This window comes from Chelonia mydas, chromosome 9, assembly GCF_015237465.2.
Source record: "Chelonia mydas isolate rCheMyd1 chromosome 9, rCheMyd1.pri.v2, whole genome shotgun sequence".
NCBI lineage: Eukaryota > Metazoa > Chordata > Testudines > Cheloniidae > Chelonia > Chelonia mydas.
In genome coordinates, this window is record NC_057855.1 from 86504857 (window position 1) to 86519392 (window position 14536).

At 42.8% G+C, this 14536-nt stretch overlaps 1 protein-coding gene across 1 annotated transcript in view; it reads right to left on the minus strand.

Annotated features, from left to right (window-relative positions):
* SH2D1A (SH2 domain containing 1A) overlaps positions 1–14536 on the minus strand; it is a 72963-nt gene that overhangs the window by 55548 nt on the left and 2879 nt on the right. The window contains exon 2 of the mRNA XM_043523192.1: positions 8312–8415. Within this exon, the coding sequence (XP_043379127.1) occupies positions 8312–8415 (104 nt within the window). The remainder of the gene's footprint in view (positions 1–8311; positions 8416–14536) is intronic.

Consider the following 14536-nt stretch of genomic DNA (forward strand, 5'->3'; position numbering starts at 1 on the left):
GCCTAATTTTTCAGGCAATAAAAGGGCGCTATCATCGTTACTACATCACCAATACAATTAAATATCTGCTCTGAAACTAAATCAGCAATTGAGATAAAATGTCCATATCAAGGTGAAGTAGCTCAGTCTTTGGTTTTTGTTTGCATCTGAATTGGGTGGTCACTTCTAAATATCATCAGGAGAGTAGCATTGGATGTAACTTACACACACACACACACACCCACCATCTACTCAACCGTTAAGAAAGGCCAGAATCGGGGTTGCTTATTCAACCTTCATTTGTCCCCCTTTTGCATATGTATTAAAATAATGGACAGTGCTCACTGAATGAGCAACTATTCATTCTGTTGCTTTCTCCTCATGGTTCAGTGTATGGTCCTAGGCCCGATTTACTGCACATTATTGAAACCCTGCTCTGAAGACAGAATTATTCATTTCCTCATGGGTTACTTTATGGAACCCTTCACTACAGTATCTGAGGCCTTCACAAACATTCATGAATTTGTTTTTACCACACCCCTGTGAGATGTGGGGGTGGTATTATCCCCATTTTACAGATGGTAACTGTGGCACAGAGGCACTAAGGACAAAAGAATCCAATAATTTTACCAATTACCAAACATAACACACCTAGTATCTGATTTTTCAGAGTACACGTCTTACAGCACGTTATATATTCAAGCGCAGCTCTCACTGGCTTCAGATGCAGCAGGGAGCACTCAACACTTCTGCAGCTCAGCCCCAGGGTGTCATGTTGGGCACCCAGAAAATGAGGAACACACAATTAGTGACCACCTGTGAAATGTTGGTTTAAAGTGACTTGCCCAGCATCACACAGTAACTCTGTGGCAGAGGCAGGAATAGAATTGAGTTCTCCAAGATGCATTCAACCATCTCAAGCATGAGACCATCCTTTCTCCTCCTGTTCACGACACCTTCCAACTTTTGCAATAACAGTGGCTCTACAAACAGCCTCCTTCAGTATACACCCCTGATTTATCCCAGAGGTCCATCCTGTACACTGAATGAGGCGGGGATCCTGTGGAAAAAAATTATATGTGGGAATGTAATGAATGTGTGTACACATTATTATACAATCTAAGGGGCTGAATTAAAGTTGCACAAGCATTCTTATTGCTGGCATCTCCTAACTTCTGAGTATTTGACTTTACAATCTTAAAGTTCTTTTTAATGCCGTCTTTTGGGGAGATAAGTTACTCAGTTTTCAAAAAGCAGATATTGCATCACATGGCATCCTATTGACACCACAGTGAATCAGCAGCATGGTTGGAACCTTTAGATCCTCCATACAGACCTCTGCAATTTGAGCCAACAGAGTAACTGATTGTAACACTAGATTTTCATCCTCTATGTAGACCAGCACTAGAGGGGGATGAGATACACACTTCACCAGTGGGTTTCACAGATATTTGCAGACAACAGAGGAATGGTGAGACTCCAAAAGCTTGTGTTCCATTCCAGGCTCCGGAGGGGAATGTTCTCTCACGGGCACAGACTTCTGCCCATTTCCCTGAGCTGAACTCCTTCTGCCTCATCCCCACCAACATGTCCCTGGCCAAGCCTTATCCCTTTCTCCTTGTCCTAGTCCCACTCTCCTCACTGACCTAGTCCCAGCCTCCACTCCTTAGGCTTCTCATCCCAATCCCTGTCTACTTGCTTCATAAATCCTAATCTCACTCCTCCAGACTGTGCTTCCCAGTTCCAGTCTCCCTACAGAGCCACTCCCACACCCCCTTCCTCCCACCGGCTTCCTTGGTCCCAGTCCCCCTTCCAATTTGACTCTTTTTACCCTGGCCACTGTTCCCTATCTCTACTGGGTCCCAGTCCCAGTCTTCCTCTCTGGGCTTCTTGACCAGTCTCAGTGTCCATGTCAATCTCAGTTCTTCCCCTTCACTCCAGAGCCTCCTCAGATCTGTCCCCATCCACCTCCTTTTCCCCAGTCCCAGCCTCCTTGCTCAGCCAGTCAAAGTCTCCACCCCCAGTTTCCAGTCTAAGCCTCCCCACAAAGGCTAGTCCTAGTTTCCCTTCCTCGCACCACCACCAGACATCAATCCCAGTCTCCCTCATCAGGGTCCTCATCTCAACCTACTCACCTCTCCCCCAACCCCCTGGGGTCCAGATCGCATCCTCTTTGCATTTGAGTCAGGCAGCTTCCTCCTTCACACTGCCTGGGCACCACCAGGGGATCGTTAGAGCAGAAGGCGGCAGGCTCTCTGCTCTCAGTTTCAGTGCCCAGCACACCCTGACCGAGATGAGCTAGGAGCTGTCATTACAGGGAAAGGCCAGCTTCACCCTTCACCTGTAGCCCTTTGCTTGAGGAAGCATGCTCGGCTCACTTTATAGGAATGGTACACGTGCAGTCTAGTCAAACACAGGAGCTGTGAGGGGATGGCTCATGCTCAGTGACGATGGGATCTTTGGAAATTTTAGCGGCTAAAGTCGAAGAAGTCGCTACTGAAAATGTGTAACTGAGATTTTTCAAATGGACACACTTCAAATTGCCAAATTAGGGCATATTTTCCCAGGAAAGCACAAAGGCCTGCACAAGGCCACTCCCGTGGCAAATTTCAATAGCCCCAAAGCATAGGGCCCCTTGAGTTTTGTGGGGGTTTTTTTTGTTTGTTTTAAGAAAAACATCAAGAATTTTTTTTATTTATTAATTTTTATTTTATTTTTTTTTTTTAACATGAACAAAACAGTATTTTCCCCTAGCCACGTTCCTGGAAACAGCTGAACTATTTTTGCTGTAAGTGTCCCCAACGAACCAGCCTGAGGCAGACACCTGGCATGGAAAAATTCAACCCCAACAGTTGAAGTTTGGCAAAGTTATCGGCAACTGAAAATCGGGTCTTGCAATGGGCATAATAATAGATGCTGGTGCCAGCCTTCCCGGTAACCACCCGTCAGTCTCATGAAGCAAAAGGAACGCTTGTGGAGAAGAGGAGAAAATGCTGTGTGCGTTGCAGCTTTTTATTCGGAAGTTCAGAAATATCTGAAAGAGCAAAGAAAGCAGCAAGGGGGAGATATAACAGGGTCTGAATGTTTCAAATTCCTCTGACAGCAACGCACTGAAGTGCATTTTATCTTTGTGAGATCTTGCAGCAACTGAGAAGCTTTATAGCTAGAAGCCCGAAGCGCGGACATTATGTAATGCTCAGCTCGCAGCATCTTACTGAATTGTACAACCCCTGCAAAACTTCCCTTCCTGCTTTCAACTAGGGATTCAGCACGATGGTCTTTATTTTGCAAGCTGTGAGTTTAAAACAAGCCTAGTGGTTTTAGGGAGAGAATGAAAGAACGCTCTGACTCAGAGAAGATGGTCTCAAGCAACATTTCACAGGCAACCCGGCTAATTAGATGGAGGATTGGAATGACGTCATCATCTCCTGTATTCAAGAACCTTTCACCAGTCACATGCCCCTCCCTTCCTTACTCCCTCACCATCTCCTGCACAACGATCCCCCCCTCCCACCGATGCTCCCCACATAATCATTCCACTGGGAGGTAGGAATGACCCTGTCCACACCCCCAGCAGAGCCCAGGTGATTTGCAGGAGGAAAAGTCCACCAGTGCAGAAGCCCCATGCCTCTTTGCTGCAACTCCATGCCCCTGGCAGGGCTCTGGCCCCCAGTAGCACAGCTCCAGTCATCTAAGAGGAAGCAAATTTTACTTAACCAAATGCCACACCTGCAACTTGCTGGGAACTTAAGGGCCACATGTTTGTACACACTAGAGTAAGTTGCAATCACCCTGAACTTTAATACATTGGCACAGCCTGCAGTGCTAGGCCTCTGGAAATCAGAGATACTGTATATTGGGACCATGGGCTCCTCTCCCCATTAAAGATTGGGGCTAACGGTAGAGCTGTATGGACAACGCTCACATTTGGCCTGGCGACTGCACTTTGAACCTCCAGGGGGAACCATACCCTAATCACAGGGGGCCCTGCAATAAATCTTGCATAATCCAGTCTCTTGTCCAGGTCCAGAGATAACAGGTGCCATCTTTCAAACAGTACTTGTCTCTCACATCAGAAGGCCTCACCCCACGCATTAAGAAACATGAATTGATTTGTGTACTCTCTGCTAGGTTCTCTTTTTTCCCTTTATCTGTGCAATTGTATTGTTTAAACCTGTAAAACATGCAGGGATACAATTTGGATGAAAGGCGCTCTGCAAAAGGAAATTGCGTTCCATTAGCTGGTAGAAAGGCAGGGAATGTGTGTCATCAGCACACAGAGAATATTAGAGGGACTCATGCATTTAATGCAACAACATTAATTTCAATCTTTCATACACAGTATCAAATAATTTTCGGTAGATTTCAGATGTAAACTACAGCCAAAGAGAGGTTTTATTTATAACAACATGTGGATTATTATACAACATCCTGACATATTATTTCTATCTGATAACTTAGAGATCCTGCAGAAGTGTGGCTAAATTTGGATTAATTAAGATTAAATTCAACCTGGATTGGGGTTCTTCCCAGCCTCAGGAATCTACAGAATTTTTAAAAATACGAAACTTTAAACAAAAACAGGATCTTAGCTTTTGTGGTTTCCAACAGGCATCTAGAGTGCTTTTTCCACAATCACCTGTGATATATGGGAACAGAAGTCCGAGGTACTTCATTAAAAGCACTCAGACATAACTGGATATATTTACATATTAAGCAGGCAACTGAGACTCTAATCTTTCTATTTTATGTACCACTGCAATCATGAGTTAGAGTCAGAATGCCTGTTAAATACTCTGAATACCACAGAGTACTCTAAAAATCAAGATAAGTGCAGGTGACAAGAAAGGGCTTATATTTACAATGCTGATTTACAGTGCTGTACTTTTATCTCTGTAAATAATTTTTGTGCTTTAGAAGCATTAACTCAGCACTAGTAAAATGATTTTAAAAATGTATTTTGTACCAGGAAATGTTTTCCTATTACTCTAAAGAACTTCACAATTGTCTGGGAAACGGTGCATTCCGTTAAATGTTTTTTAGTCTCTTTCCTGGAGTCTGAGCAGCAAAGGACAGTCAAGTACTACATGGTCAATTTTACCAATCTTCACAGTACACAGTAGGTCATGCAACTCCCTTCTACTGGACAGCAAGGTAAGCCTGAGTTATGCTACTACTTCATGCAGGCCGTGACACAATGGGGCTCAGAGCATAGGGACATTCTTCAGAAAGACCACCTCTAAAGTGATGCCTCTTGAAGAAACAGGAAGGGCAAAAACTGTACATCCTTTCATGGATAGAACTGGACTTGACTTTTATTTGACATCCAAAGGGTTGAATCCTCAGCTGGGGCTGGGCTCCATTCAGAGAAGCTGCAAAGTTAAATCAAATATGGATTTATATCACTTTTATACCCCATCCCTCTGCTGTCACTCCCAGAACTGTTGGATATCATCTTCAGGGCTTCTCTAAATTGCATTGGTTGATAACTCAAGGGGCTACTCCATCAGCGAGAGATCACCGGAGCACAGCAGTATTCCATCTGTGAACCCTTCCCTGGACTCTCTGCTAGACCCAGGCGAGTGAAAAGGTTGGGAAATGAAGTATTTCAAACAGGGCAGATCAATGAGGCAAATGTGTGTTGTTTTACACACTGTAGATTGCGCATCTCGAATCTCCATTGCCACTGTGTCCTCAGAACTGTCTGCTCACATTGTCTCCCCTTCTTGCATAGGAAACGTTTCCAAGATAAGAATCTGTTTGCTTGGCAGGTGTATAATTCTAACCCAGCTCATTCTTTTCCTGTGCAGTTTTAATACTATCTTTTGAAATCTATGTCCAGTGTCTTAATTCTCTTGCAAACGTTGGCCATATTCCCAGTTAAAGTTAGGACCCTAAATAACTGAGGAGTTGACCCAGCCATGTGCTTTATAATCACATGGAAACAGCTAGAAATGAGGAGACGTTTGTGAACACAAAGAGCGAGAGCCCTGATCCAGACACTGTTGAAGTAAACTGAAAGACTCCTTTTCACCGCAATGGGCTTTCGATCAGTCCCCAAATTCAGAGATGTTCTGTAAGATGGTGTATTATTATGCATCAGGAAGTGGATGTAAGCAACTCCAACCCAGCAGCCACAGATCACGGAGTGTAACATGGTGTAACTTACAAACTGAGGCATTAAAAAGAGGTGAGAGATAATGTGGTTACTTTAGCGTGTATCTCAAACACCCAAGTTAGTTGCTTTTTCTGCTTCATTCTTCTATTCCAGCCCCATCCACTTATATTTACAGCTCTCAGAGCCCCTTTCACCCATTTACTGACACAATATCAACAGCCTTGCACAGCACCACAGAATTTGGCCTGCATTTTATCAGACTTTGGAGTTGCTAAAGAAGTTCTGATCATCATATGGCAGCAGATGTCTAGCGATCCAAACTTTAACCATGTAAGAAGAATTCTGTGGATTCCTTACTATAACCTGCCCTGCATGCTCCTGTGTCACTAAAGTGTGTCCTATCCAGGCAGATTGGCAGCAAGCTACAACCTGCCCTTTAAGAACTTTCAGGAAGCATTGGCCCACGTTATCTTGGTCGTCAGTTACGCACCCACAGCATTTCTCACAGCCACAGAAAAAAAGGGGGGGAGCAAGAAATTACAATGACTTTTGTCATGTAAGTGGCCTGTGGTAACATTTCCTTTTGCAGAGCTGCCTGTTTATGTTTTCTGCACTTTAAACAAAAAGGGAAGAGAAATGGGGCAGTTTATAGTGACAGCGTCACTCCTCTGGAGAGCATTGACGGTGCCTGGATTGCTTGGGGAGGGGGGATTTTTTGTCTATTTTTAAAACAGATTCCCTCTCAGTTAAAAATCTGTGAACATTCAGAAGTTAAAGCATGGGTGTCGAAAGTGATACTCATGTCACTGTGCCCCAAGGCATTTTCTGTTTTACTTCCAGGAAGCAGCATTTGGCCAGTGCTTTTTGTCCTTCATCTGCTCTTAAAATTTAACTAGCTGCACCCTCTGTGTTAGCGACAGGTCTTCATCTTTGGCATTAGAAACTGTCCCCCCACCCCCACCCTCTCCGCAATTACACACAATATGATCAATATCACAGGAAACCATGGAGATACTACAGCCAAGGGGGCACAAGTATTGACCAGTGGGTACGCACATTTCAAATTGCTAGCTATGCACATGTTTAAATAGAATCAGCTAAATGCCCAGAGCTTTTTATTTAGTTAGTTTGCAGTGATCTGTATGTATGGTGACCAGATAGCAAGTGTGAAAAATTGGGACGGGGGTAGGGGGTAATAAGGGCCTATATAAGAAAAAGCCCCAAATATCGGGACTGTCCCTATAAAATCGGGGCATCTGGTCACCCTATCTGTATGTGGTCCTGATTTCTCATTCTAAAACAGGGAACTTCTTCCATCCTAGCAGAATCCCTCAGCTTCAGCAAAGTGTGTAAATCATGCACAAAAAACAACAGTAAAGTAACCAGGATACATAAGGCAACATGATGGGTGTCAAAAATGCTGCATTAATCAATGGTGGTGAAACCTCCAGTTTCTCATGTCATTACCATAAGCAGCTCTTGGAAAGCCACTACTATAATTTTGAAGTATCAGAACTTTTCTTTTCTTTTTGTTTTTTTAAGTGTCTGCGGGGAGGGAAGGGGAGAATGGAGAATTAAAAACCTAGAGAAAACAATTCACTCCTGAAGGCCAAGTTTAAGAATTAAATTAAAATGTAATGACCATGTTGTGAAATCCCCAAAACCTGGGGTCAGTGGCAGCATCACTGGTAGACAAGGGTGTGCTATCGAGCACCAGGCTAATAAAACAAGTTACTTTTAGTTGAAGGCATTAGGAGAGATCATTTCTCCTTTCATTTTACATGTGCCTGGGCAGTACTATTTCAGCGCAGACACCTGTCAATTACACAGCTGCCACATTTGATTCCTGTAAACCTGTTTCGCAATTAGAAAAAGAAATTAAAGTGTTTATTGGTGTCTCCGGAGTAGTTGTATGAAAAGCAGCCCAGTTGGCACATAAACAGCGACAGTCTGTTCTTTCCCTTAAAAATATACATTTTAATAATCATTTTACTTAGAAGACACACCACAAACAGTGATAAAACAACCACCCTCCAGGCCTTCCCTTTCCCCCACTCACACATTTATGATCTTTAAGAGTGAAATGTCTTCCATAGACTTAAACCTGAAAGCCAAGGATACCCAATAGCAGATGCACAATTGCATCCAGAAGTGTATAAACAGTGGACTCAGAACTCTCAGCAGGTCTATGCCAGTAATTATTTTTATACTCACTCTTGTGTTATGTTGGCAACGGGGTTTGTTGGTGGTTCAGGAAACTTCTCAGCAAAATCCACTTGGCTTTTTTTTCTTTTCCAATCAATGTAGAAACACAGATGCTGGCAGGATAAGAGACAATCATAGAATCATAGAATATCAGGGTTGGAAGGGACCTCAGGAGGTCATCTAGTCCAACCCCCTGCTCAATGAGTACTGCCTGTTAACCAAAGCGCTAGGTAATGCTATATGTTGTGCAAGGTTACATTTTAGTCCAATAACAATGGCGTTAAATATCTTAAAGTGTCTGGCACATGCACTAAGCTATAATCCTGATGAACTACAGTACTTAATACTGGACCATCACTGGAGAAGTGTGCGCTTGCATGTTGCTGACCAGCGAAACATCTCAACACAGTAGAATTAAACTTTAGGGACCCTAGGGACCTACCCCCTTCACTGTAAACACACTTCCTCAGACAGATATGCAAGCAGCCTGTCAGTGGGCCTGAGTAAATCTTGCAGGACTGGATGCATATTTTTCATATGCTTTTTTACAAACAGAGTATCCCAAAGTGCCTTACAGAATTAAATAGTGCAGTCACAATTTAAAGTAAAATAGAACAGGAAAGGAACAAAGAGGAAGAGAGAAATGTGGTCAGATGAGAATTGATCAAAGAAGCTGAGCTCATAAGGAGCAGAAACAGAAGATGCTGGCTACAGTTAAGGGGTTAAGGAGGCAGAGAGGACATTGGTATCAGTGTCAGATGAGCCATGAAAGCAGGGAACCATACAGAGAGAGGAGAACTCATTGATAAGATGAAGCAAGCCCACAGAGGGTTTAGAACAAGGCAGGCAGTTTTGATCTGGATTTTATTTCAGCATGCAGGGATTTGTGCAAATAACTCCCATTACCACTAGTGGGGGTTACATGTGCAAATCCCCATCTTCAGAAGGGAGACTAAAATTCCATGGATTTCCTATTGAATTAGAATGACAGAAACATACAGTTCTGCTAAATTAGTTCTTGCTGATCTACTGTACACAAATGTGCAAAGTCCAATAGCCTTCAGAAATTCACATTCCTTTTCTAGGACTGAAGTTACACAGTTCCCCTGTGGTTTAGAACAGAAAAGGACCCATTCTATTGTTTTTAATTATTGTATTATGAAAAGGTCTCCCATCTCTAAAGGCTGGATGTAATTAATACACAGAAAACAAGGCAAGACAACAGAGTACAAACCCAGAATTTCCCACTGGAGCCCTCAGCCCAGAATACCCCAATGTAAGCTGAACTCTTCCCCCATGAATTTGGTTCTGAGAGAAATCTCTTGTCCAGATCCAGCTTGGATGAAATCCATTCCTGAAGGATTTCAGCCCAGCGTGGGGGAAATCTGATGAGACCAGCTAATATCTCAATATTCCCACTTCATTGGGGAAGAAATCTCACAAGCAAAGCTCACAAGATTTTTGGTACTGCTGAGTCCAAACCTGAGATAACCCAGACTTATCTCCTAAACCCACACCCTAATCCAGATCCAATCAGTGACACCCCCCCTCCAGTGCATATCTAACTAACACATAATAGCCAAGACTTAAAAAAATTGGATGACCTAAAACTATGTCCTGTAGTTGTCCTTTACATTCTGCATTTATAATCCTCCCATTATTAAAGGCACAGCTGTTCTAAATATAACAGGCAGAGGCTACTGGTACGTACAAATGGCAATGCAAACATTAAAAATCTCACATGAATTAGTCAAAGCAATTTGTTTTTAAAAGCGTGTGGGACTCACACTAACATACATGCTCATGGGCACCACTGCCCTCTGATGGCTAGAGAAACAAAACGTTCTTGGGAATTCATGATTGTCTTATATTTTAGTGGCTGACCTACAGAGCGGTGATAAAATAATGGATTATAGTATTTAGATTGTGTGTTCTGTGATCGGGGTTTAATTCACACATGCATGAACGCTGCCCAGCTGACAACACTGGAGCCATGTTTGCAGGCAGCCATGGATCATTAGAATGGGTTCCATGAGATCCTGGTTCCTGGGGGGGGCGGGGAAATCAGGCATGAAGTTCATGCACAAAAATTGCTGTGCAATTGTGAACCAAAACTTTGCACATGGAGTTGCAGTAATTATGTGTGAGAAAGCTGACATTTGCACACACCCAAATGGCATCTTAATACCCAAGAGGTTAAAATGGTCAGGTGGGCCTCTAAATGTCCCTTGCATGCCAAATAATCTAGGCACACAATTGCACAAATCTTTCTGCATGTGGGCTTTGTTCCTAATTTTTTCCAAAAATTTGGCCTTTAGCATCTGGTACACACTGATTGCAGCCTCTAATTTGGGCTCATTTCCCCCGTGCGTCTCCTTTCAAAAGGTTTAAAGAGCTTTGTTTCCCTTGGAAGCGGACTCTAAATTAAAGCTTCCAAAGAGTCTAAAGCAGTGGCAGGGATTTGTCTCTCAGAGAAGGGCACATAAATGACAGCTGCAGTGTGGCAGTCCCCAAAGGGGACCCTGCAAATTCTGGTAGTTTGCCCTGAAAGATTGCTATGCTTTTCAAGGGCTGCTAATGTACTAGGCCAGCCAGATTCCTCATGTGGAACGGAACACAGAGGACATTATCAGAAGGGCCAACATGTAATAATGGGACCTGGCTTACCTGAGATACAATAGGTAACTTTTTAAGGATGCATAAATAGTGGAATCAGCTCTGATGAGAAGGGTTGCAACTAGCCTCTGATGCTGCCTCTGTTTTGTGCTCCTCTCTCTGTACATCAAGAGGCAAAACAAGTCAAAAAGTAAATATTTGTTCATGATGTTTGTTTTCCGGTGGATGGCAATGGAGGGGAACAGAGCAGTGAAAGAAAGAATAGGAGGCACAGAGAGATTCTCTCAGCACCTCTGAACATAAGAGTCCCACTATGAATCCAAATGCAGTGCCAGTAAGACCACAGGTGTACTCAATTGGAGCAAGGGGAAATGTGATTGGGAGGCATATGGTGATTGTTCTGCATTGGCAATATATTCATCCCATGGCTCCTTTTTGCATCTGTTATCTATTTACATATTTTTCTATGGTACTTGCTTTAGCTATGCTACAGCAGCCAAGCATCCGCACCTAAGAGAAAGGGAAAGGTGAGCAAAGAGCCAGAGCTTGCATCACTGAGGGACATTCCCTGCCCACAAAAAGCTGAGCTCTTGAGGAGGCAAATGACGAGCAGCCTTTTCAAGCGTCAGAAATGACAACTAAAACTCCTGTCCCTAGTTAGCAAAGCTCATCCCCACCCACTCTCAAACTCTCCAAGGAAGGTTTATTTGGCAGTGGAGAAAGAGTTCATTTGGAAATAAAGAGTTAATTTAGAAACAGAATCCTGACATGAGGGCGTATCAGCCAAAGAAAGCTGGGCTGGTGGCGTTTTGTGGGTTTAGCCTGTGATTTTAATGAGAGTGGGGTGCTCGTTCCCTTAGGTTTCTTTGAAACTCCCAGCCTGGGAACTGTGTTAAATGATATGACACTGGGGGCAGCTTTTGATACGGGGCTTTTGTAGAGAGTGAAACATGAATTTTCCCACAATGGTGCCATTCACCACTCCCTCAAACTCTTACTAAATCCAGTTATTTTATCTAATTTATCTTTGAACTCTTCATCGTAGTTTCATTTCTAATTGCATTATTCTTATTGTTCATTTTCACTGCAACGGCATCCAAAGTCACCATTCAGGATCAAGGCATCAGTGGCTAGGTGCTGTACAAACACATCACAGCAGTATCCAAACCAGTCCAGAGGTTCTCTAGGGATATGCCAAGTCCAGGCTGCCGAAGAATAGAGTCAAGATTAAATTTCAATGGTGACTATCAGTCACTGAAGCTTAGGCAATTTCCCAAGGAAGAGTAGTATAGTGTGATATCATTGCACTCAGATAACTAGTCCCAGGGGTGCCAGAACGATTTGTATAGTGGAGGGGCTGAGAGCCACTGAACCAATCTATATACGCTGTATACGATGGAAACCACTTCAAGCCAGTGGGTGCAGCAGCACCTCCAACACCAGCTTCTAGGCCTCTTAATTTGGGAAGTCAAATGTAGCAATTTCTAAAGGCCAAGAATGATAAAGAAATTATTTTCTATTACAATGTTATTCTTACCATATTTAGCATGTGGCATTACTTCCACTCCGGATCCCATTGTCTTATGAAGGAGGATGCCTATCTTGAGGCTCATTATCTGTCAATGTTTTCCAGCTTAACCTGCTACAATAACCTGTTCAAAAATTGCAAATGAAGCTAAATTTTATGTCTAAAATATCACTCTGTGCTTGGACTGAAACTTGGGAGCAAGATGTCACCTCCTTCCTTTACTCCCTCTGCTGTCACTTACCGAGAACTAAATTTCAATCTTATATAAGCCAAACAGGGAAACACGCTTACAGTGACTTCCATCATAATCACTAATGGGGTGGTTTACCCAATTCACTAAACCTCCATCCAATTAGTCACCCCTATCAGTCACTGCCTGCCCACACTTAGTCTGAATAATTTTTTAAATAATTTTATAGAAGAGGTGAGATCAATACGTTTGTTCCATATTTGATTATTTTTTGTCAGATTTTTTATTCTCTTTTTTCCCTGTGTTGTTTTTTCTTTATGTCCTTGGCATTTTAAGCTTAAGGATCTCAATATAAGCAGGTTCTTTGACACTCATGATGGCATAAAATCTTACACAAATCAAACATACCATGGTTTCAACGCCATTAATGGACACTCTCAACTTGAAATTTAGTAAATTGTTTAAAAGTATTTAAAAGTAGTTTCAAATACTGCTGCAGTCCTTCTGCCAATATTTAATGGTTTTACAATCATACTTTCATATTTTTAAAATGTTTTTCTTCCTTCCCGTGGTTGCATGAAAGACCAACAATGGATGGAGACTGATCAAGGCCCTGGATCCCACTAATACTTATGCATATGTCTGAACGCTTGCAGGAATGGGACAAACTGACTATAAAACAAAAGGTTATCACTTTCACCAAATAAACAAATTAAACAACAACCATTGTTTTTACTCTCCTTTAGTTATAACCACATAGAAATGTTCAGCTGGAAGTGTGGTTTTTAAGATCTTAGTGACCATTTGACATGAAATGGAACCTTTAAACAAATACGATCACATCATGAAGATTAACTACGATGTAATGTCGTCCTATCGATGTAACTTCACCAACACCACCAAATAGCTGTAACAGAACTTTCTTGAAATTAAAATGTGAATATCCAAACTTTTCTTTTTTAAAAACAGAATTTTGCATTGTTTGTGTGCATTAATTTTAATTTAAAAATTGTTCTAAATGACGTATGTGCGCCAAATATAAAAGTACAATCCACACCCTAAATAATAAATGACGCTCCACTGGGCACTGCAAACATCCCAGCCTACATGCTTGTAGCTTATCCTCTGTTGCGGACTTAGTCATTTGGCTTGAGCTGAGGAAACAACTTTACTGTCCAGATGACCCCCCTGCCATGAAAGGCATTGTCTTCATTGCCAAAAGGTGGTGTTTTTACCATGGGATAACGAACACACATTAGCTAGCCTGCTGTAAGATCCTGGTGGAGACGAGGCACCTGTAGGGTTACCATGAGCTAAACTAGATGAGATGAACCACAGGTGGGAGTACAGCGATGACCTCGCCTAGCTACGTCAAGGTAAAACCTACAGGTGCCTGGTCTCCACTAGGCTTTGAGAGCAGGATAGCTCCCCACACATTAGTTATCCGGCTGTAAAAAACAAAACCACACGCGTGCGCTTCTCCTGCAGTGAAGACAACCTGAGACTCACCATACCCAGGCAGATGAGAGCTCACTAGCCAAATACCAACTCTTCTCTCAACTGTAGCAGTGGCCATGTCCGTCCCAGGATATTAAAGGGACGAGGTGGGTGAGGGAATATCTTTTATTGGACTAACTTCTGCTGGTGAGAGAGTCAAGCTTTTGAGCCACACGGAGCTCTTTTTCAGGTGCTGTGTGTGGCTCGAAAGTTTGTCTCTCCCACCAACAGAAGTGGATCCAATACACAATATTACCCTACCCACCCAGTCTCGCTTAGGCCTCTTTGAAATTCCCAGGCCAAAATGCCAACCGAAGCTGAGAGGACAAAGGCTGAGTGTCTCTCCTTACTTTAAAAAAAATGTCATTTACATTATTTCATTTCATCAGCTCTGCCTAGCCCT